We start from the raw sequence: 25,134 nt of genomic DNA on the forward strand, positions 1-25,134 counted from the left end.
CAGATCCATAATGTGACTGACCTTTACCTGCCCTCTGGACAATTAGGAATGGACAATGAATGGTGCCTAGCCAGAGACACCATGAAGGAATAAAAAGAAATTAAAGGATCCATGGCAAAGTGTTTGAAGGGTAAAGTTTCCATTGCAGTCATAAACTGTTTCCAGTGCTTCAAAGCTTTTCAAACAATTTTGAAAATTCAGACACATGAATGTAGCCACAATTATCTAGAGCAATTATCTCATTTTCCAGTCTCTGTTGGCTGCCTTCGCAGTTTCCAAATGTAAGAATCATAATTGTTGCAAACTTTCTTCTACCTTATCATTTGATGCACTTGTGTTTCCCAGCTTGAATCTTGTGCGACTGCTGTTTCTCTAGGTCAGCAACTTAAGTAGAAAATTTCTTACATCACTGAAATAAATTCACACAGTGGAGCTAAGCAAAAATCCAATTTCTGAAAATTCTTTAAGGGCTTAATTTTGAATCAGTGCAGTTAAAATAGTCATTTTGAATTCAAAAAATGATGAGAAATTAGAAACTGGAGAAGCAAGGGATGTACACATCCTTAAATCATTAGAAAATTAACGCAGAGGTACACAAAGTAATCAAAATCTAATCAAATATTGGCTGGTTGCTGGAATGAAAGGATTGCTTTATCGAAAACAGCTAAATAGGTTCAGCCTTTATTCACTGGAGTTGGAAGAAACATACAAAATCCTGAGAAGGCTTGAGAAAATAGATATTGAAATGATGTTTCCATGATGGGGAATCTCGAACTAGAGGACAGGTTAGCAAATAAGGGGACACTCATTTAAAAATTGAGGTGTGAAGGAATTTCATCTCTCAGACTGTAGTAAATGTCAATGGCTCTCTCTCCCCCAGAGAGTCGTGGAGGCTAGATCACTTGACATAAGGTTTTGAAATATCAGAGAGTTGAAGGATATGAGTAGCTGGCACAAAAGAAATGTTGATAAGACATGATCTTCCTGAAAGGGGATCAGGCTTGAGGGCCTAACCCTGTTTCTTATGTTTATGTCAAAAGAGCTGAAATGCAAAGGGGAGAAATTTATACATCAGTTTTTGAAGTTTCTTGGTCAGACACCGATCAGAAACAGTGTTCGGTTTTGGCCATCACACCCCTGGAAGAGTCGAAAAGTGTGGCGCTGGAAAAGCGCAGCAAGTCAGGCAGCATCCGAGAAGCAGGAAAATCAACATTTCAGGCATAAGCTCTTCATCAGGCTTATGACTGAAATGTTGATTCTCCTGGTCCTCAGATGCTACATGACAGGTTGCAGTTTTCCAGCGCCACACTTTTCGACTCTGATCTCCAGCATGTGCAGATCTCACTTTCTCCACACCTCAGGAAAGAGTTATATTGGCCTTTCAAGGGGTGCAGTGCAGAGTAGAGTTACAGCAGGACTTAGAGGGTTCAATAAAGAGGGTGGATTCCATAAACTGGCTCCTACTCCCCAGACTTTAAAAAGACTTGAGGGGGTGCTCCAATTGACAGGTCTAACATGATGGAAGAATGTAGTGAGGGCATAAAAGGAGAATCTACGTCCTCTAATGGCAGAACGAGACAGCACAATCTTAACACTGGAGCTAGGACATTAAGGATTGAAATTAGGAATGACTTTTTCCCCCAAGGGTAGTGGAAATCTGGAATTCTCTCCCCTCAGAAATAGAGCTATTTAAAATTTCAAGAACGAGATACCAAATTTTGATTAGGTAAAATTATCACAGGAATGGGCAGGCAAATCAAATTGAAGTACAAATCAGCCATGACTTAGTTGACTTGTGATTCAAGTTCAAGGGTCTGCCTGCCTTTCTTGTTTATTAATTTAAAAATATACACACAATAAAATATTTCTGATCTTTCTTTCTGCTTAATTATTCCACATATCGTTCAGCTTCCCTAGTACATCTTTCTACTATGATCAATTGAAATGTGCTGTTTTGCAACAATTTCAAAAACCTTACTTTGTACCGGTTTGTAAAATCTCTTGCCTTGCTTTCCTAGATTCTGGAATTGATAGTCACACAGATCTAACGAATCCAGCAAAGAAATTCACATCGGTTTCCACAATGATACCCCACAATAAAGTACAATGCTAGCAGGGAAACGTGGTTTAAACATCGCATGGCATGCTTTTCACATCAAACCAGCATTACTGTCCAGTGAGTCACAACTCAAGTCGCTTGCCCATTACGCCATAATAGCCAAGAAGCCAATTTCTTCCACCACGAAACAATCAAGAATATTTTGTTCCATTTGCTGTGAATTTGTACCAGGCTTGCGGGAATGGAACCACTAAACTGTCACGTGTATAATCACTTCTGTGTTACTGATGTCTACTAACCTGCAACTGAAGTAGCCCGTGCACATTGACTGTGAATATTTTGCTGTTGCTTTCCAGCCCAACTATAACTTCGAGGGAACTGAAGGGAAACAGTTCAATACACAATTAAAGGTAGACAAAAACAGAATTGAGTAGATCATTAGACACATAATTATAACTTCCATTGACCTTAAGAAATAGATACACTGTTACTCAAAGTTTCATAAATGTGGGGAGATCTAAAGACTGGAGAGAAACATGGCAAAGAAGTACCAAAGTAGAGCGTCTCTAAGAGAAAAAAGAAAAGTATCTGTGTACAATATTATCTACATTGCATACTCAAAAGGTCTATGCCCGTAGGCACTGGGATACGGGCAATATTCAGGTTTGGGCGAGCAAATAAGTTTCATGCCATGCAAGTATCAGGCAATATCCCAAAGAGAATTTATCCTGAAACCAACACAGAAATTGCTGGAGAAACTCAGCCAATCTGGCAGCATCTTTGGGGAGAAAGTAGATTCAACATCTTGAGTCCGAGAACCCTTCCTTAGAACTCAGAGTCACTGGTTTTGAAATATTAACTCTGCTTTCTCCCCATCGATGCTGCCAGAACTGCTGCGTTTCTCCAGCAATTTCTGCTTTGGTTTCACACCTCCAGTTCTTCATTTTATTTGAAGAGAATTTAACCTGTTCCTCTTGATATCTCAATGGCATCACCGTCACTGAATCCCCCCCAGTATCAATATCTGGGCAGTGACCACTGAGCAGAAACTGAACTGTACCAACCATATAGATGCTGTGGCCACAAAAGTAGGTTAGAAACTACAAATTCTGAGGCAAATAATGCACCTCCTGACTCCCCAGTGCCTGTCCACCATCTCATAGAAGAATCATAGAATCTCTACAGTCTGGAAGCAGGCCATTTGGCCCATCTAGTCCACCCAGATCCTCTGAAGAGCATCCCACCCAGATCCACATCCCTACCCTGTCCTTGCACAAGGCACAAGTGTGATAGATCACACTCCATTTGACAGCATGAGTGCAATGGCACTCAAGAAGCTTGACACTGTTAAGGATAACACAGCCTGCTTGATTGGCACCATATCCAACATAAGTATTCAGTATCTCCACTACTAACACATTGTGTGTACCAGAGACATGATACAATGCAGCAAAGCACCAAAACACCTTCAACAATACTTACCCAACCTACAATATCTACATGGGCAACAGATACAAAGTCATACCACCCCCTGTAGGTTCCTGTTCAAATCACACCGCACCCTGACATAGACCTATATTAGTGAGTTTTGAGAAGAGTTTGAGAAGATTTGTAGCTCAGGTTAAGGTTCTGGATGTAAGTTTGCTAGCTGAGTTAGAAGGTTAGTTTACATCAACTAGCTACAAAAAGACATGACCCACTCTCACTAGTATCTTTACACACAGATGAGGAAGGACTTTGACTGAGACAACACATCCATCCATCCTAGGACAAGCCAAATAGAGACATGGATGAGAATTCCCAGAAGCATGGCATTCCAACCGGAACTTTATCAAAAAATACATTGACTTGGATCCTATTTACCATGCCCTGAGGTAAAGAACAGGAAATGTCCTCACCACAGGAAATGACATCACCACAGGAAACTGACAGCACCAACCCAAGGAAACCGAAACACATAAATAAAAAGCTGGCCATACCATTATTGTTTCACCAGAAGCACACTGATGATGTTACATAGTATGGTGATGAAACATCTGAAAACAACCCTTCCAGCTCAGCAAGCAAACTTACATCCATGGAACTATATTACCAGTCCTGCATTGTCACAACCCTGGAACACACTTCCTAATAGCACTGTGGGTGTAGCTCAGTGCCACCTTCACTACAGCAATGAGGGATGGGCAACAAATGTTGCCTTAGCCAGCAACACCTACAACCTGGAATACAAAGGGGCGACACAGTGGCTCAGTGTCTAGCACTGTTGCCTCACAGCACCAGGGACCTGGGTTTGATTCCGGCCTTGGGCGACGTCTGTGTGGAGTTTGTACATTCTCCCCGTGCCTGCGTGGGTTTCCTCCAATTTCCTCCCACGTTCCAAAGGATCTGCAGATCAGGTGAACTGGCCATGCTAAATTACCCATGGTGTTAGGTGCATTAGTCAGGGATAAATGTAGGGGAATGGGTCTGGGTGGGTTACTCTTCAGAAGGTCAGTTTGGACTTGTTGGGCCAAAGGGTCTGTTTCCACACTGTAGGGAATCTAATCTAATCTTAAAAGAAATGTCAGCGTCTACAGACACTATAAAGGTCAGATTTCTGTCTAGTTATATGTTAAACATCTGATATTCAAAAAAAAAAGATTAATTCACATTTTAAGTGACTTGCTTCAGCGTTGTTCCCTACAAAATGCAAAAACTAAAGACAGTCTTTTTGTATTTATTTTTGTAACCTGATTCTCCAATAGGTAACGGTGGCATTTTTGAAGGATTTTTGAGATTTTTCCTTGTGGGTCAAAGCAACCATCAGGCTAAAGTTTTACTGTTAGCTATTTATGAAGACAGAATAAAATAGGCATCTCATATTGGCTAACATGCGTAGGTTGACTGCTGCTATTGTAGCATTTGGATAGAGACCCATGCGTCGTGTTTGGTACAGAGTCATGAATTGAAACTATTCAATTTGAATAAAAGCATCTTGTGAGGCTGCCCACAGTTTCTCTCTGTTTAACAGATATATTTTCAGGGCAAATGTCATTTTGAATCCTATGAATGGTTGGTCAGCAAACTTAACTCAGAGAAAGAGTTTTTTAAAAAATTCCTTTGTCCTGGGACATCTTCAAAGAAACTGAGAACTATAGACTGTACTGCAGCTAAACAGCAAGAGTCATCAATGGGACATCAACAATTCAGAAAACTCTGTGGTGGACGCCCACATGTCGAGTGTTAGAGGGTTCATTTCAGAGAAATAGCCTTGCGTTTTGACATTTTGAGAGCAGTGAATTTGGGAACTGTTATAAATATATGAATAAGGTTTCAGGGTCACAGGAATGTAGCGGCAGGCAAGAAGGTGGTTTGAAGTGTGTCTACTTCAACGTCAAGAGCATCCAGAATAAGGTGGGTGAACCTGCAGCATGGGACTTTGATGTTGTGGCCATTTCAGAGACATGGATAGAGCAGGGACAGGAATGGGTGTTGCATGTTCCAGGGTTTACATGTTTCAGTAAGATCAGAGTAGGTGGTAAAAGAAGGGAAGGTGTGGCATTGCTAGTCAAGGACAGTATTATGGTGGCAGAGAGGACATTTGAGGACTCGTCTACTGAGGTAGTATGAGCTGAGGTTAGAAACAGGAGAGGTCACCCTGTTGGGAGTTTTATGAAAGTTGCCACCCAGGTTAATAGGGTTGTTAAGTAAGCATATGGTATGTTAACTTTTCCTGGTAGAGGGATTGAGTTTCGGAGCCATGAGATCATGTTGCAGCAGTGCAAATCTCTGGTGCAACAGCACTTTGTACGGTTCTGGTCGCTGCATTATAGGAAGGATGTGGAAGCATTGGAAAGGGTACAGAGGAGATTTACTAGGATGTTGCCAGGTATGGAGGGAAGGTCTTATGAGGAAAGGTTGAGGGACTTCAGGCTGTTTTCATTAGAGAGAAGGTTAAAAGATGACTTAATAGAGGCATACAAGATGATCAGAGGATTAGATAGTGTGGACAGTGAGAGCCTTTTTCCTTGGATGGTGATGGCTAGTACAAGGGGACATTGCTTTAAATTGAGGGGTGATAGATATAGGACAGATGTCAGAGTTAGGTTCTTTACTCTGAGAGTAGTAAGGAACATAGAACATAGAACATAGAACAATACAGCACAGAACAGGTCCTTCGGCCCACGATGTTGTGCCGAACTTCTATCCTAGATTAAGCACCCATCCATGTACCTATCCAAATGCCGCTTAAAGGTCGCCAATGATTCTGACTCTACCACTCCCACGGGCAGCGCATTCCATGCCCCTACCACTCTCTGGGTAAAGAACCTACCCCTGACATCTCCCCTATACCTTCCACCCTTCACCTTAAATTTATGTCCCCTTGTAACACTCTGTTGTACCCGGGGAAAAAGTTTCTGACTGTCTACTCTATCTATTCCCCTGATCATCTTATAAACCTCTATCAAGTCACCCCTCATCCTTCGCCGTTCCAACGAGAAAAGGCCGAGAACTCTCAACCTATCCTCGTACGACCTATTCTCCATTCCAGGCAACATCCTGGTAAATCTTCTCTGCACCCTCTCCAAAGCTTCCACATCTTTCCTAAAGTGAGGCGACCAGAACTGCACACAGTACTCCAACTGTGGCCTAACCAAAGTCCTGTACAGCTGCAACATCACTTCACGACTCTTGAATTCAATCCCTCTGCTAATGAACGATAATACACCATAGGCCTTCTTACAAACTCTATCCACCTGAGTGGCAACTTTCAAAGAGCTATGTACATAGACCCCAAGATCCCTCTGTTCCTTCACCTGACTAAGAACCCTACCATTAACCCTGTATTCCGCATTCTTATTTGTTCTTCCAAAATGGACAACCTCACACTTGGCAGGGTTGAACTCCATCTGCCACTCCTCAGCCCAGCTCTGCATCATATCTAAGTCCCTTTGCAAACGACAACAGCCCTCCTCACTGTCCACAACTCCACCTATCTTCATATCATCTGCAAATTTACTGACCCACCCTTCGACTTCCTCATCCAAGTCATTAATAAAAATTACAAACAGCAGAGGACCCAGAACTGATCCTTGCGGAACTCCACTTGTAACTGGGCTCCAGGCTGAATATTTACCATCTACCACCACTCTCTGATTTATGCTCCTCAAATCCTGTCTTACAGCATCGTAATTTCCCTTCCCCCAATTGTAAAATCTACCTTGTTGTGCGCACCTATCTCTCTCCATAACCAAGGTGAAAGTCAAGGAATTGTGGTCACCATCACCAAAATGTTCACCCACTAACAAGCCCATCACTTGTCCAGGTTCATTACCGAGTACCATATCCAATATGGCCTCCCCTCTGGTTGGACAATTTACATACTGAGTTAGAAAAGCTTCCTGGACACACTGCACAAACACCGCCCCATCCAGTCTACTTGATCTAAAGAGCTTCCAATCAATATTTGGGAAGTTGAAGTTGCCCATGACTACGACCCTGTGGCTTCTGCACCTTTCCAAAATCTGTTTCCCAATCTGTTTCTCCACATCTCTGCTGCTATTGGGGGGTCTATAGTAAACACCCAACAAGGTGACTGCACCTTTCCTATTTCTGACTTCAGCCCATACTACCTCCAAAGGCAGATCCCCTTCAAACTTCCTTTCTGCAGTCGTTATACCATTTCTAATTAGCAATGCCACCTCCCCTCCTTTTTTACCACCCTCCCTAATCTTACTGAAACATCTGTAACCAGGAACCTCCAACAACCATTCCTGTCCCTCATCTATCCACGTTTCCGTGATGGCCACAACATCGTAGTCCCAGATACTAATCCACGCCTTAAGTTCACCCACCTTATTTCTGATACTCCTTGCGTTGAAGTATACGCACTTGAGCCCATCTCTGTGTCCGCAAGTATTCCCTGTCAGTGCTACCTTCTCCACAGCCTCCCTACAGTCTTGGGCATCCTGACACACAGCTAGCTTACTTGCTGGACTACAAGTCCGGATCCCATCCCCCTGCCAAATTAGTTTAAACCCCCCCGAAGAGTGCAGCAAACCTACCTCCCAGGATATTGGTGCCCTTCTGGTTCAGGTGCAATCCGTCCTGTTTGTACAGGTACCACCTTCCCCAGAATGCAGTCCAATTGTCCAAATACCTGAAGCTCTCCCTCCTACACCATCCTTGCAGCCACGTGTTCAACTGCACTCTCTCCCTATTCCTTGCCTCACTGTCACGTGGCACCGGCAACAACCCAGAGATGACGACTCTGTCTGTCCTAGCTTTTAGCTTCCAGCCTAACTCCCTGAGCTCTTGAATGACCTCCCCACCCCTCTTCCTACCTATGTCGTTGGTGCCAATGTGTACCACGACTTCTGGCTGCACACCCTCCCCCTTAAGGATTCTGAAGACACGGTCCGAGACGTCTCGGACCCTGGCACCCGGGAGGCAACAAACCATCCGAGAGTCTCGCCCATGTCCACAGAACCGCCTGTCCGTCCCTCTAACTAGAGAGTCTCCTATAACTAGCGCTCTCCTCCTCTCCCCCTTTCCCTTCTGAGTCTCAGAGCCAGACCTCACGCCACAGACCCCTTCACTGCAGCTTACACCTGCAAGGCTGTCCCCCCCAACAGTTTCCAAAGCTGTATACTTATTATTTAGGGGAACGACCACAGGGGAACCCTGCAGTGCCTGCTTCTTCCCCTTCCCACCTCTAACTGTTACCCAGCTACCTCTGTTCTCCAGCATAATTATGTCCCTGTAGCTTCTATCAATCACCCTCTCAGCCTCTCAATAATCCTCAGTTCATCCAACTCCAGTTCCAGTTCCCTAACTCGTTCGGTGAGGAGCAGGATCTGACTGCATTTCCTGCACACGAAGTCGGCAGGAGTATCGGTGGTCACCCCTACCTCAAACATCCTGCAGGAGGAACATTCCACCGCCTGTGCTGCCATGACTGTACACTTTGTCTCCAAAACAAGAACACTGAGTCAATAACACTGAGTCGCTTACCTGTGGACTTTAAAGTTAGGTTAGAGGAGGAGGGTGGGACCCGCAACACTCTGCCTGCAACAGTAGTGGACTCGCCAACGTTATTGGCATTTAAATGATTGCTGGGTAAACATATGGATGATAATGGAATAGTGTAGATTAGATGGGCTTTAGGTTGGTTTCACAAGTTGGCACACCATCAATGGCCGAAGGGCCTGTACTGCACTGTAGTGCGATCACCCAACAAACACAATGTGTAATCTTCAGCCTATCGCAGAAGATGAGGAGATTACTCAACAGCACACGATATATTCCACACAGCAGGAGTGCAGTGTTAAGCATAAAAAATAAAATATATGGTAAGCAAGAGTAATTAACTCATTGTTGTTTTGGGAACTTGGGAAAGAATTGGCTGTTGTGTTTCCTCACATAACAACAGTGATTATATTTCAAGACTACCTCATAGACAGCACAGTCCTTTTGGATGTCCGAAGATCATGAAAGAAGGTTGTATAAACACAACTCCTCTTTTTCATCCTCTTAAAGCATGAGGCAAAGCTGACAGAATGTGAGTGATGAGTTAAGATAGTTCAGATAAATGATTAGCTTATTTTAAACGTTGAAATATAACAGCTTGGGAATGGTGTTGAGTTTGGTTTCTCCAGACTCTTCAGAAAAGGATGAGGATTGAACAGAAAGACATATGACTTCTCATTACATTTACAATATAATCTGAAAAGTCCTATGTATTAATCACTTTGGAGCATTTGTGATGAAGGTGAATTAAGCAGCCATTTTACAATGATGAGATACCACAAGCAGCAATTATCCCTTTGATCAGTGATGCTGGGGCTTGAGTGAGTTGATGGGAAATCACAGTAGGTTTGTTGCTCCAACAACAAAATGGCAGGGTTTTTAGGTCTCAGTTTGACATGGTGGCTGTATTTTTAACTGTATTTTTAATGCAGAGGGATGTTGAAGAGCAAGCAATAGTCAGATAGTGACTCCAGGCTGAACACAATACAAAGGTTTCAACTTTTTAACAACAGGGCAAGTTAGTCTCCCCATTTACTTCAACAAGGAATTATAAGGGCTAAAAGAGGCTATGAAATGTCCTTGGCAATCAGGATTAAGGAGAATCCCAAGGCTTTTTATATGTATAATAGGAGCAAGAAGGTGGCTAGGAAAAGGGTACTGATATCCTAGGGAGGCAAGGGAGGAGATTGCTGAGGCCATGACAGAGATCTTTGTATTCTCGTTAACCACAGGCAAGGGCCCAGAAGAGTGGAGAATAGCCAATGTTGATCCTTCCTTCAAGAAGGGCAACTGGGGTAATCCAGGAAATTACAGGCCAGTGAGTCAGTGGCAGGGAAAATATTGGAAAGATTCTTAAAGGACAGGGTTTACTTGCATTTGGAAAAGACTGGACTTATTCAGGACAGTCAGCATAGCTTTGTGTGGGGAAGGTCTTGTCTCACAAATTTAATTGACCTTTTTTGAGCAAGTGACGAAGATGATTGATGAGGGTAGGACAGTGGATATTGTCTACTTGGGCTTTACTAAGCATTTTGTACGCTTGCCTTCACTGGACGGGGTATTAAGTATAAGAGCTGGCAGATCTTGTTAAAATTGTACAAGGCATTGGTTTGGCTGCATTTAGAATACTGTGTACAGTTCTGGTCGCCACATTATCAAAAGGATGTGGATGCTTTGGAGAGGGTGCAGTTAAGGTTTATGAGGATGTTGCCTGGTTTGGAAGGTGCTAGCTATGAAAGTGGTTGAGTAGGTTAGGATTGTTTTCATTAGAAAAAAGGAGATTGAGGGGGGACCTGATTAAGGTCTACAAAATCATGATGGGTATAGACAGGGTAGATAGATATAAGCTTTTTCCCAGGGTGAAGGATTCAATAACGAGAGGTCACGCTTTCAAGGTGAGAGGTGAAAAGTTTAAGGTGGAAACATGGGGCATGTACTTCACACAGAGGGTGGTAGGTGCCTGGAACACACTGCAAGCAAGATGTAGTAGAGGTAGGCATAGTAGATTCATTTAAGATGCGTCTGGACAGATGTATGAGTAGGTGGGGAGCAGAGGGATACAGATGCTTAGGGATTGGGCGACAGGATCAGACAGTGGATCTGGATCGGCTCAGGCTTGGAGGGCCAAAGGGCCCGTTCCTGGGCTGTAAATTTTCTTCGTTCTTTGTTCATTTGACAAGGTCCCTTATGATAGCCTAAGCTGCATGGGATCCATGGTGAGTTGGTAAGTTGAATACAAAATTGGCTCGGTCATAGAAGACAGAAGGTAGTTGTGGAGGGGTGTTTTTCTGACTGCGACCAGTGGTTATCCACAAGGATCAATGCTGGGACCTCTGTTGTTTGTAATATATATATAAACAACTTGGATGAAGATTTAGGTGGTCTAATTAGTAAGTTTGCAGACAAGACAAAAATTGGTGGAGTTGTGGATAGTGAGGAAGGTTGTCAAAGTTTGCAGCAGGATAAAGAGCAATTGGAAAGTTGGACAGAGAAATGCCATAGAATCATTGAGTCATAGAGATGTACAGCACAGAAACAGACCCTTTGGTCCAGCTCATCCATGCCAACCAGATATCCTAAATAAATCTAGCCCCATTTGCCAGCATTTGGCCCATATACCTCTAAACCCTTCCTATTCATATACCCATCCAGATGCCTTTTCAATGCTGCAACTGTACCAGCCTCCACCACTTCCTCTGGCAGCTCATTCCATACATACACCACCCTCAGGTCCCTTTTAAATCTTTAACCCTCTCACCTTGAACTTATGCCCTCTAGTTTTGGACTCCCCCACCCTGGGGAAAAGTTCTTGTCTATTTATCATTTCCCTGCCTCTCATGATTTTATAAACCTCTATAAGGTCACCCCTCAGCCCCCGACAATCCAGGGAAAACAGCCCCAGCCTGTTCAGCCTCTCCCTATGGCTCAAAACCTCCAACCCTGGCAACATCCTTGTAAATCTTTTCTGAAACCTTTCAAGTTTCACAACATCGTTCCTATAGCAGGGAGACCAGAATTACACGCAGTATTCCAAAAGTAGCCTAACCAATGTCCTGTACAGCATGACCTCCCAACTTCTATACTAAATGCTCTGACCAATAAAGGCAAGGATACCAAACGGCTCCTTCACTATCGTGTCTATCTGGGACTCCACTTTCCACAAACTATGCATTCCAAGGTCACTTTGTTCAGCAACACTCCCCAGGACCTTACCATTAAATGTATAAGGCTTGCCCTGATTTGCTTTTCCAAAATGTAGCATCTCACATTTATCTAAATTAAACTCCCTCTGCCACTTCTCAGCCCATTGGCCCATCTGATCAAGATCCCATTGTACTCTGACGGAACCTGCTTTGCAGTCTGCTACACCTCCATTTTTAGTTTCATATGCAAACTTACTAACTATACCTCCTATGTTCACATTCAAATCATTTATGTAAATGACGAAAAGCAGTGGACCCAGCACCGATCCTTGTGGCACACCACTGGTCACAGGCCTCCAGTCTGAAAAGAACCCTCCACCACCACCTTCTGTTTGCTCCCTTTGAGCCAGTTCTGTATCAAATGGCTAGTTCTCCCTATATTCCATGAGATCTAACCTTACTAACCAGTCCACCACGAGGAACCTTGTTGAACACATTACTGAAGTCCATATAGATCACATCCACCACACTACCCTTATCAATCCTTTCTTTTACTTCTTCAAAAAACTCAATCAAGTTAGTGAGACACAATTCCCCACACACAAAGCCACGTTGACTATCCCTAATTAGTCCTTGCCTTTTCAAATACATGTACATCCTGTCCTTCAGGATTCTGTCTAACAACTTGCCCACCACCAATGTCAGGCTCACCGGGCTATAGTTCCCTGGATTTTCCTTTCTTAAATAGTGGCACCATGTTAGCCAACCTCCAATCTTCTGGCACCTCACCTGTGGCTATCAATCATACAAATATCTCAACAAGGGGCCCAGCAATCACTTCCCTAGCATCCCACAGAGTTCTGGGGAACACCTGATGAGGTCCCGGAGGTTTATTGACCTTTATGCGTTTTAAACCGTCCAGCACTGCTTCCTCAGTAATATGGACATTTTGATGCAATTTAATCTGAACAAGTGTGAGGTGATGCATTTTGGGAGGTCAAACATAAGCCAAAAGTATACAGTAAATGACAGGACCCTTAGGAGCATTGATATATATAGAGGGATCATTAGGGTTAAGTCCATTACTCCCTGAAGGTTGCAACACAAGTGGATAAGGCAGTAAAGAAGGTGTATAACATGCTTGCCTTCATCAATCAGGGCACTGAGTATAAAAGCTGACAAGTCACATCGCAGCTATATAAGACTTCAGTTGGGCCATATGTGGAAGAATTTTGTGCAGTTCTGGTTGCCACACTCTAGGATATGGAGGCTTTGGAGATGGTGGAGTGTACTCTATGTAAGGAGAAGCTGGACAAATTTGGATGGCTTTCACTAGAGCGTCAGAGGCTGAGGGGCGACCTGGTAGAAGTATATAATATTATGAGGGGAGTGGATAGTCGGGGTCTCTATCCCAGGGTGGAAATGTCAAATACTAGGGGGCAAAGGTTTAGCGTGAGAAGTGAAAAGTTTAAATGAGATGTGTGAGTCAAGTTTTTTTAAACAAAGGATTGTAGGTGCTTGGAATGTGCTGCCAGGGAGGAAGGTGGTTTGAAGCAGATATGAGAGCAATGTTTAGACATATGCATGAACAGGCAGGGACTGTGAGCAGGTAGATGGGATTAGTTTAGAATAGCATCATGGTCATCACAAACAGAGTGGGCGGAAGGCCTGTTCCAGTGCTAGTGTTAGAACAAAAACAAACTGCATTATTTGTTGAATAAGGTCTACAATGGCCAGTTACTTTGGAATGTGTCAGTTATTCAAGTCTAGGAATTCCCATCATCTGCTCTGGGAAATATTTGAAAAGCTGAAGCTGGTGAATCTGGACAGATGTCTCATTTGTGCCTGGCAGTAATCCCATAACAATGTCTATCCATCAGAATCCCATGCCCTCTTAGTGGATCCTGTTCAGTCCTGATAGTGGCTTGGAATTTCTGAAGGAATAGTTTAAGACAGACTGCGCTCCTGTAATAGTAGGAAATAGCAAGGAAGAAATGATGGGCAATTAGTAGTTCAACGTTGTTCTGAAAAAGCCAGATGACAGGATTCCACTGCACAACTTATTTATGCCCTTGTTTGTCTTATATATTTGCTTAAAAATGTAAACTTAAAACAAGACCTGAAGTTATGGCATTGAGCGAAAGTGGGAGGTGTTTGGGAATTGATAGATTGGATACTTGGGCATGTTTGTCATCAGTGAACTTCCAGACATCAAACTACAAAGATGCTTTTGGGAGTCTGTGATCTAACACGTAAAGGCTAACAAACCTGGAATAATGAGAGTACAAAGTACCAAAATCTGGAGTCGTTACAAAGGAAGGAAATCTAACCAAAAGCAAAATACTGTGACTGCTGGAAATCTGAAATAAAAACAGAAAATGCTGCAGGTCTGGCAGCATCTTTGGTGATGGTGTGTGCTGAAGTGGCAGGCAACTGGAAGCTCAGGGGGGTTTTCTGCGGACTGAAAGTAGGTGTTCTGCGAAGCCGCCGCCCTGTCTGCGCTCAGTCTCCCCGATGTACAGCAGACCACGTTGTGAGCAGCAAATACAACAGACTATACATTGTGTGCACTTCACTTACTTCATCAGCCCACCATGTTCCCTGGCCAACATCTCTGCCTCAGGTTTGCTCCAGCAAAGCTCAGTAGAAGTTGGAAGAACAGCGCCTCATTTACTGCTTGGGGACGCTGCAGTCTCTGGGACTCGATACAGAATTTAATAATTTTAGGGCCTGAGCACTTTCTCCCATGTTCTTACCCCAAACCCCACACACCAGGCCTTGTCATCACATGGGCTACTACCACAACCATCCCATGAGCTACTAATGGTCCCCATGAGCAGCTATTGATTCTCCCAGGCTGACCTTTACCATTCTTTTGGTCCAACTGTGCTTACTCTCTCTCTGGGCTCTATCTCCACCTATTGTTTACTCCCCCCACCCTGACTCATCTTCAGCATATTTTACCAACCTTTTCCTAGCTACAATCAATCCTGAAGAAGAGTCGCTAGACCTGAAATGTTAACTCTGCTTTGTCTCCACAGATGTTGCCAGACCTGCTGAGTTTCTCCAGCAATTTCTGTTTTTGTTTCTGATTTCCAGCATCCGCAGTTTTCTCATTTGTTTTTTGTTTATGGATATTGTAAACCCTGCTGGGATAAAGGGAACTTTCCTATTTCAGGTTTTATATCCCTTCTGTGATTGTGTATTAATTGTGTTTAATTGGAGGGAAGTTCTGGGTATGAACTGAGCCTTGAGTCCCTAAAAATACAAAAACTGAAACTGTGTTTGTTGAGTTCAGGGTGTTTGTTGTTGTTATCAGCTTATAATCCATAACTCTAGAAATGAATATAACCATTTATAATGATTCAATGCCAAAAGAAATAGGTGCAGGAGTAGATTATCTGGCACCTCAAATCTGCTCTGCCACACAATATCAACACTGTCTTAACTCCACCTTTCACCCACTCCCTGTGTCCCTGGCTTCCCTGAAAGGTCAAAAATCCATCTCAGCTTCAAATGTATCCAACAATGGAGCATCCACAAACATCCACATCCTGAAGTACAGATTTTCAAAGATCACAGCCCTCTGAGTGACTAATACACTCACCTACTCACATCCAGATTCCCAAAGTCTGTCCACCATCAATAAGGCACAGGTCAAGAATGTGATGGAATACTTTTTTTGGGAGAGGGGGCAGTATGGTGGCTCAGTGGTTATCACTGCTGCCTCACAGCAGAGGGAACTGGATTCAATTCCAGCCTTGGCCAACTGGCTGTGTGGAGTTTGCATATTCTCCCTTTGTTTGTGTGGGTTTCTTCCAAATACACCAGTTTCCTCCCACTGTCCAAAGAAGTGCAGGTAAGGTGGATTGTCCATGTTAAATTACCCATTGTATCCAGGGACATGCAGTTAGGTGGATTAGCCGTGGTGAAAACCCCAAATGGAGTTATGAATGGGATGCTCTTTGGAGGGTCAGTGCAGACTTGATGGGCTGAACGGTCTCTTTCCACACTGTAGGGATTCTAAAAAATGAGCAGACTCTTCTCCTGAGACTGCGTCCCTAGGTTTCAGATGTTCCAGCCGTGGCAACAACCTCCCAGTGTCTGCCCTGCCAAGCCCTTTCAGAATCTTCAATGAGGTCACCTCTCATCCATTTAAACTCCATGCAATACAGAGCCAATTTGCTCAGCCTCCCATCACAGGCACCAGCTGACTTTATGGAATAGACTGCCTTCGAAGCCTGTCTCCTAACTTTCCTGCTACATTAAATACCTTCAGGAGAACGAACTTCATTCCGTTAGTCAATCTCTACAGCTTGCAAAAGACATCTTGCCAGGAATTAAGACAGTACAGAAGCTAATAGCTGGCAGAGTGCATTCAAATGAGTTTAAACGCTTACGTATTCCGTTGGCAGAGGGACTCAATGCAAATGAGAACTCGCACATTATCCCTTGGACGAAGTGGTCCTTTGCTCTTCATTTCACTGTGATCTAGGTTGGTGAGAACGAAAAATCCATGAGTGATAAAGATCACTTCAAATTAGCTACAATATAAATAAGAAAATACTTTGAATTTTGTTTCTTTTGATGAAAATGGAACCACTCAGTAGCTCAGCTTGAAGAACATGTTCCTTGTTCTTTTTCCATTTGCAAAGGAAGAAATCACAATGTAAACAACATCCCTTGCTTGATCTAAACTTGTGGCGGGAGACTATGAGTCTACTGCAATTATCTTTCATTAGCATTGTCTACCAGATTCCATAATGCACTGTCTCTATCCTGTAGACTGGCAGTCTGCTCCAGCACTCTATCAATGTTCTTCAATGGTAGGGGATAATGAGAGCAATGTAGAGGAGGGACTCACCCTCTGATTTTCTCTTTCCTTGAAGGAATTTGCCTCGTCTTTGCCTGATATCTGCTTTTGAGAGCCAAACAGCTCTGAGGAACTGACTCACACATCATTTTAACTCAAGCACTTGCTCTCATTCACAGAAACAAATATCATTTAACCACTCACGCTCTAAAATGTGGACTTAATTCACCCCTTTATACTTTCCTATACTGTCTGCCTCCCTGGCTGTCCATTCTGGATGTTCATTACTGTATAAGTTAGTCAAATCTTCACTGGAATTTTCAGCTTTCCTCTTCAGTCAGTGTTCCCTTGTCCTAGATCATGAAGCAGAAGCTTTAAGTTCTTTGTTCTCTTAAGAACCTGGAATGCTTGAACAAATGGGACTGAATTACTTTCACTCTCTATCCAGGGTTCAGATTTTGAGTGGGTGCTTTAAGCATGTAACTGGGATATTCACCTCAGAAATGTGCAACACAGCCTTATTGACAATGGCACAAGTTCTAAGAGCCTTCATGAATCAATACACAGGCAATGCTTTGCACTATGAACACTGACCCCTCAGTGATAAAGCATTCCACAGTTTGAGAGTCAAGGTTCTAAAGCACATTCAGTAGTGTCGCCTCTCTGGGTAACCCATGCTTATGAATCAATGCCCACCATGCCTTTCTCCCTTCATACATTATAACTCTTAACATTTGCCTATCATTCCCAGTTGAGCGATCAGACATGTGGCAATGAAAAGCATCCCACTATTCTCAAAGCTACAAGGCAGAGGATAGCCCCAGTGGGTTTTTTCTTTCTGAGTTCTGAAATCTCTTTACATCGTTCAGATATGTGACATGAAGGTTCAAGTTTGTTGCCTTGTTGTGCTCTGCACCAGATCCTGAATTTATTTGTTGTAGTGAATGCAGAGTAGAATCTTTCACAAAACTCGAAATGTGATCCTATTACACTCTGACCATTTAGGATATGTATTGCATCCTGGTGACTATAAGTCTCAAGGTATGGTTAGTTTTCCTACTGCAGCCTCACGTGAAGCCAAAGAAATATCTCCTAATCCCTGGAGAGCTGTCAAATTGGAGAGGTTCAATTGCTCCTCTTTATTCTCACTCCCTTGTAGATCTCAACGTCTTACCATTCATTCGTTTAAGGGCCCCAGATTGGTTTGCTTATTCCCAATTGATTGAATCTACCCAATACCAATTTCAGGTCAATTACAAACTTGTTAAAAAGATATGGATTTTTGTCTCCAAGTAGTCCCAGTCAGGTAGGGACACATTCTCAGACAACCGTCCTCATGACTACGGTCATAATTGCAGTTTGTCCCACAACCATCCTTCTGGTTATTTTAATCAATCTGATCAGACACACTGATTATATGCATCGAGAACAGCTGGGACGTGAACATGGGTCTCTTGGTTCAGAGGTGGGTACATTACCACAGCACCATGAGGTGCCCCTTAAACAAGTTCCATCATCTGTCATGGTAGGCTTCAAACACATGCCCCCAGAACATTGGTTAGGGGCTCTGCATCACTGGCATCACCACCTCCCCTCAAAATATTTTGAAATTGATATGTTCAGACATGTTGTGACACATTTCCTGCATGTTCAAGATTTGAATCTGAAGCTTTACTTGCCGAGAGGTAGGGACCCTATCACTGTGCCACAACAGCCCTACAGTGAGTCTTGTGTCCTGTAGCCACTTCTCAATCCACTTTAGACTTGACACACATTTATCCTCATACACCAATCATTAATTCTTTAACAATTAGAATCCCAGAAGAAGAGAAACAGGCCATTTGGCCGAACTAATCCACACTTACCCTTCAAACAGCAACCCACCCAGACCCAGCTCCTGACCCTGTAACTCTGCATTTTCCCATGGCTAACACACCTAACCTACACATCCCTGGACAGTACAGGTAATTTAACATGGCCAATTCACCTCGCCTGCATAGCTTTGGACTGTGTGAGGAAACAAGAGCACTTGGCAAAAATCCATGCAGACAGAGGGAGAACATGCAAACTCTACACAGTTACTCGAGGCTGGAATTGAACACAGGTCTCTGGTGCTATGAGGCAGCAGTGCTAGACATGGAGTTGCCCCTCTCGTATCATTGTAACAAAGTGAAATGTTTGAAACACAGAACAAGTTAACAGCAAGGACCATCATCCTCAGAGAATTCCAGTAAATTGTCAGACAACATCTAATTTTGTTTTGATGTTTCCTGGCCAATTACTTCAACTTCTCATATCATAAATCTCTCTGACAGATTGATCGTACTCTAATCTTTTCAGAGATTACAACTATTGTTGTATCATGATCTACCTGAGTGTTTGATAACATGGCCAGATAATTTAACAGGAAGTAAGGTTTGGTAATGATTTTCTGGGAATGAACTATCTTATCCTCCATCAGGTCTTGCAGGTGGGAGTGAGGCACATCAGTGGATTAAAAAAACTATATAATTTTGGGAATTTCAAACTATTCAAACTGCTACAGAGCCGACTGCTTAACAATGTTATGGGAGATACAGCCCAAAGGATTTTGAATGAGATAGCTTGCTGATTTTCTCTGACAATTGGCAGTCAGAAAAGATTCAGGGATTTGTAAGAACTCTGTTGGTGTCTTTTGCCACGTAGGAAATGAACAACAGTGTTCAATGATTAAGCATATGTTAGGTGTAAGTGTAGAGGCATCTTTGACAGGACAGGTAAAGGCTCTCTTTGTACAGGGTTTAAGGCCTACTGAAGAGGATGTGATAATGATACTGACTGAAGAATACTAGTTATCAGCAAATCTGGGAAATACAACATATTCAATATTTGGTAGCCTCTTCTTTAAGGACCCACTCAGAGAATTCAAACATATCACGTAATGTTATATTGTTTGTTGGTTAGCATTCTTTAATGTCATACCACACTCAGGCACTTTCCATTGTGGCTTGCTGAGAGGCAGGTGAGGGGAAACAAGAATAAACCACCCCCCTGCCCCCAACGGCAGCTTGTTGAGGATAGTCACCCAGTTTGTTCATGAATCATTCGGTACTGCTTCTCGATTGCAATGCAAGACCCCTCCCTAACTCTGATCTATCCCAGTTGAGAAGTCCCATTGGTGAACAAGCACTTTCCTTCCACTCTTCACCACCTACCTTCCCACCAAGACTTGCTCTCCCTCCAACTCTACTCAGTACCATAGTGTTGACCATTAACCAAATTCCTCCAGGGATGCCCGGAAGGCTCCTGCCCCAGTGCAGTAGGAGTCCACTCTTTCTCAGGGAGTGACACATTTGATTAAGCCGATGTCAATCAGAGTCAATCATCAACCTCCAGCATGCATCGTCAGATTGCAGGGATGGCAATTGAGTCTGTGGAAGTGGTCTAAAGGAAAACTATCTTCCTATTTGGGTGGCGTGGTGACAAAATGATTAGCACCACTGCCTCACAGAACCAGGGACCTGGGTTTGATCACACCTTGGGCAGCTGTCTGTGTGAAGTTTGCACATTCTCTATGTAGATTTCCTCTGGGTGCTCTGGTTTCCTCCCACAGTCTAAAAATGTGCAGGTTAAGTGGATTGGCCATGGGAAATGCAGGGATAGGGTGGGTCTGGACGAGCTGCTCTTTGTAGGCCTAGCATGACTTAATGGGCTAAATGGCCTGCTTCCACATTGTAGGGGGTCTACCTCTTTTTTGGCTCAGAAACCTCTTTGTTCTTTCCTGGGTTTTGATTTAACAGCCCTCTTTAATATTACTGCTGTACCCAAGGCTCAGACAAACACTAATCTTCCTCTTGACTGCCTTGCTATGATCAGTAGAGAGTGCCCTATGTACATGAAGCTCTGGTGACCAGGAAGGGCATTCTTCTTTGTCTTTGTCATTTTCTTGCCCAAAAGCAGATCTCTACCATGGGCAGGTCAAGGAGACTGGTCCCAAACTCATCCTGCCCAGAGCAGGGATCATACTCTGCTGTAATCACCAATTTGATATACACCAACTACCTGTGCCAACTCAAGGATCTGCAGTGTTGTAGCAATGTAGACTTTTTCAAACTTGCTGTTCAGTACAGCATTCATTCTATCACATGACTGACCTGGAATTGTTCCTGCTCTTCCCACCTTCCTGTGGAGTGTGTTCCAAGGACTGATAGATTGATACACACTGGCTGTGATTATGAACTCACATTCCTTGGCCATCAAGTCCTGGAATGGAATTTGGACCCAAAGCTTCTGGCTCAGAGGCAGGGACATTACCGACTCCAACACATGGCCTCCTCTCTGACAGCATCAACAGCCCTGAAAATTCTGACTGTATCATACATTTCCGGGCAAACTGCTTATCTCTTTATCAGGGTTAAATTGAATGGTGCTTTGGCCTGTATTCTATGTAGTAAATTGGCATGATTTTATCAGTTCGCAATAATATCTGGTTTTACTCTGGACCAATTTGTTGAATCAAACTTTTTAAAAGCTCCACTTGACAATGACTCAGATACAATCAACAAAGAACAGAGTACATTAATATGTGGCATCTTTAGAATTTCCTGTATCATGTCACAATCAAATGGATTACTCTTGAAACAGAGTCACATGCAGTCACGATTTAAGGCACCTATATTTCTGGTTCCCTATCAAATACGCATCCAATGTGTGAATATTGAGCTCTGAGTGGCCACTTACCGATGTGTACATTGGCAGAAAACTGGTATATGCCAGTTATTGGGGCTGTAAATCTCCCAGTCGACACATTCATTCCAGATCCTCTCAGGAATGCACCTTTTGCAAGTGGCTATAGTAAAACAAACATGTTTTTGTAAGGATGTTAAATGAAACCAATGCAAAAAATCATTGGCCCTAAATCACTGTGTGTACTCTGAAATAGCAGCAAATGCTTGGCACCTTCTGATGTCTGGTATTTTAATGAGATTTATTTGAAAATAGGTTCGTGGCTCTATTGTGGCTGGCAAAAGAATGTTATAAGAAATTATTAAGTAGCTTCTAATTTTGCCAACAGTAATTTCTAAGCTTTGCTCTACTTTGTTTGATACTTGCAGTTAAGCACAAACACATTTTTCATCCATCTGTAACCACATCAAAATATAACAATATTTTATATTTAATATTTTCTTGCTTTACATGAGCACTGGACCACCCATATAAAAGCTACAAGACAAATCATAGGCTGGGAATTGTGTCATGAGTAACTCGCTTCCTGACCCCCACTATTTACAAGGGGCAAGTCAGGACTGCGAGAGAAAACTCTCTACTTCCCTGAATGAGTGCAGCTTCAACAACACTCTCACAAAGCTCAAAATCAAGGTCAAAGCAGACTGCTTGTCTGGCATCCCATTCAGGCAGCAGTGTGGACCATTTGTGATATACATCACAACCACTCACCAAGGTTCCTGTGACAGTATCTTCCAAACCCACTGCTGTTTTTGTCTCATAGTCAGTATACCTTTAAGAGACATCCTCATGATATTATCAATGTATCATGGCAAGTGATCTAAGGAATATAAAGCTCTGTTATACACTTAATGGTAAAGTTCTGGGGAGCGTTGCTGAACAAAGAGACCTTGGATTGCAGGTTCATAATTCCTTGAAAGTAGAATTGTAGGTAGGTAGGATAGTGAAGAAGGCGTTTGGTATGCTTTCCGTTACAGTATTGGTCAGAACATTGAGTATAGAAGTTGGGAGGACATGATGCAGCTATACAGAACATTGGTTGGGCCACTTTTGGAATATTGTGTGTAATTCCGGTCTCCCTCCTATGTTGTGAAACTGCAAAGGAATAAGAAAAAATTTACAAGGATGTTGCCAGGGTTTGAGGATTTGAGCTATTGGGAGAGGTTGAATAAGCTGGGGCTGTTTTCCCTGGAGCATCTGAGGCTGAGGGGTGACCTTATAGAGGTTTATAAAATCATGAGGGGCATGGATAAGGTAAATAGACAATGCCTTTTCCCTGGGGGGAACTAGAGGGCATAGGTTTAAGGTGAGTGTAGAAAAATTTAAAAGGGACCTAAAGGGCAACTTTTTTCACACAGAGGGTGGTGCACATATGGGATGAACTGCTAGAGGAAGTGGTGGAGGCGGGTACAATTACAGCATTTAAAAAGCATCTGGATGGGTATACGACTAGGAAGGGTTTAGAGGGATATGGGCCAAGTGCTGTCAAATGGGACTAAGATTAGGTTAGGATATCTGGTTGGCATGGACAGGTTGGACTGAAGGGTCTATTTCCATGCTATACATTTCTATGACTCTCATATTCCACCTGGGATGACTTGAACATGCTACTGGAAAGATAATGTTCCATTGTAATCTCATAATTTATAGCTAGCCCAGATACTTATGTGCCTGTGAATTTAATGTTTATTAGCTCCAATAAATGTCTGTTGGATTCCTCAATACCACAATATGCACACTAAGTTTTTTGTGTAACAGGAGATAACATAAGTATCACCACATCAGGTAAAATATCATATGAAGGCAAAATCACATCATGGTCAGCTGGAGTGGCCATTTATAAAATCAACTCTAATATCTTTGAGGTAGATATTGAGAAAACGAATTGAAGACCAACTGGACAGCTGAAATCAGATAACTTAGATGAGCAAAACTAATGTAGTGTACAAAATCCCATGCAAGGACTGCACAAAACACTACATCGGACAAACAGGAAGACAGTTAACGATCCGTATACACCAACACCAACTAGCCACAAAACGACACGACCAGCTATCCTTAGTAGCCACACACACAGACGACAAGCAACATGAATTCGACTGGGACAACACTACCATTATAGGGCAAGCCAAACAGAGAACAGCCAGGGAATTCCTAGAGGCATGGCACTCATCCACAGACTCTATCAACAAACACATCGACCTGGACCCAATATACCGGCCACTGCAGCGGACAGCTCGAACTGACAACCGGAAGCGGCAGAGACAGGCCATTATAAATGCCGGAGGAAACAGCACAGAAGCGCTTCACAGGAGGCTCCCAAGCACTGAGGATGTCACCTAGACAGGGGACGAAACGTTTGCAAGACAAATTCCCAGCTCGGCGAACAGAACCACAACAACGAGCACCCGAGCTACAAATCTTCTCCCAAACTTTGAGATAACTTAAACAATCAATAGCATTAGTTCCTGTGAGTACAGATAGCTGCATCTATCTGTAGATAGGCCACTGACCTAGAGGACAGAGCTAATTCCTTTTTTGATTATAGGTTCTTTCAAGAAACTATAAATATCTAAGAATGCTACGTGAAAATAAGACTAACGTTACAAGGCTACAGTGTATATTGATGCTCTAGCTCTCTCTCTTTATGACAGACATAAAGACAAGGGACTGCTGATTTAACTTAAAAAACGGCGGTTAGATGGTCCCGGAACACAGTTCCAAAGCTCCATGAAAAGAAAATAAGGCTTTAAAACATTAAAAAGTGGTTTTCTATAACATTTACTTCTGTCCAGACCTCGATCAATTCTGCCATTTTCTCTTTCCAATTTAGCATAAAAGTAGTAAAAGCCCACGTGTCATTACTCCTTATTTAGTGCAACTGCCACCTACAGGTAGAAGCCTGTACTACCAGCATTTCAATCTCCAACAATAAGCCTGTACTTCTTAAAGCAAAACATATAAAGGGACCAAGTCCAGTAGAACTTTTTATTTACACTGATGGGCTTTTGCCTGAAATGTTGATTCTCCTGCTCCTTGGATGCTGCCTGTTTTGCTGTGCTTTTCCAGCACCACACTCTCGACTCTGATAATAAAGTCAGTGACATATAGCTCAAGGAGGGCAGCACAATGATTATAAGGTAGAATCATGGATAACACAAACTTCAAAATAAATTAGACAGTATCCAGCAATACTTTGACTGAATTACAATTTTTTCAAACAATGTATGCAGCTCTAATTTACAGATCAAACAATGGCTGGTCAAGAAAAGAGCTCTGAAGTTCTTGCTTGTCATTAGCATGGAGGGTCTTCACTTAATCAACATATCTGGTCTTTCTGTGGATGTTCAGAAAGATCCAGAAAAGAACTTTAAATATCTTTAGGA

The 25,134-nt window shown here is 42.9% G+C and overlaps 1 protein-coding gene across 5 annotated transcripts in view; it reads right to left on the reverse strand.

The window, feature by feature from the left end:
• The window catches only part of c1qtnf12 (C1q and TNF related 12), a 92,516-nt gene that overhangs the window by 13,841 nt on the left and 53,541 nt on the right, over positions 1-25,134 (reverse strand). For all 5 annotated transcript variants that reach the window (XM_072586489.1, XM_072586488.1, XM_072586492.1 and 2 more), the window contains 3 exons: positions 21,743-21,851; positions 16,611-16,701; positions 2,359-2,437 (listed from right to left, as the gene is read on the reverse strand). In XM_072586489.1, the coding sequence (XP_072442590.1) occupies positions 2,359-2,437; positions 16,611-16,701; positions 21,743-21,851 (279 nt within the window). The remainder of the gene's footprint in view (positions 1-2,358; positions 2,438-16,610; positions 16,702-21,742; positions 21,852-25,134) is intronic.

This window comes from Chiloscyllium punctatum, chromosome 16 (genome assembly GCF_047496795.1).
Source record: "Chiloscyllium punctatum isolate Juve2018m chromosome 16, sChiPun1.3, whole genome shotgun sequence".
Lineage (NCBI taxonomy): Eukaryota > Metazoa > Chordata > Chondrichthyes > Orectolobiformes > Hemiscylliidae > Chiloscyllium > Chiloscyllium punctatum.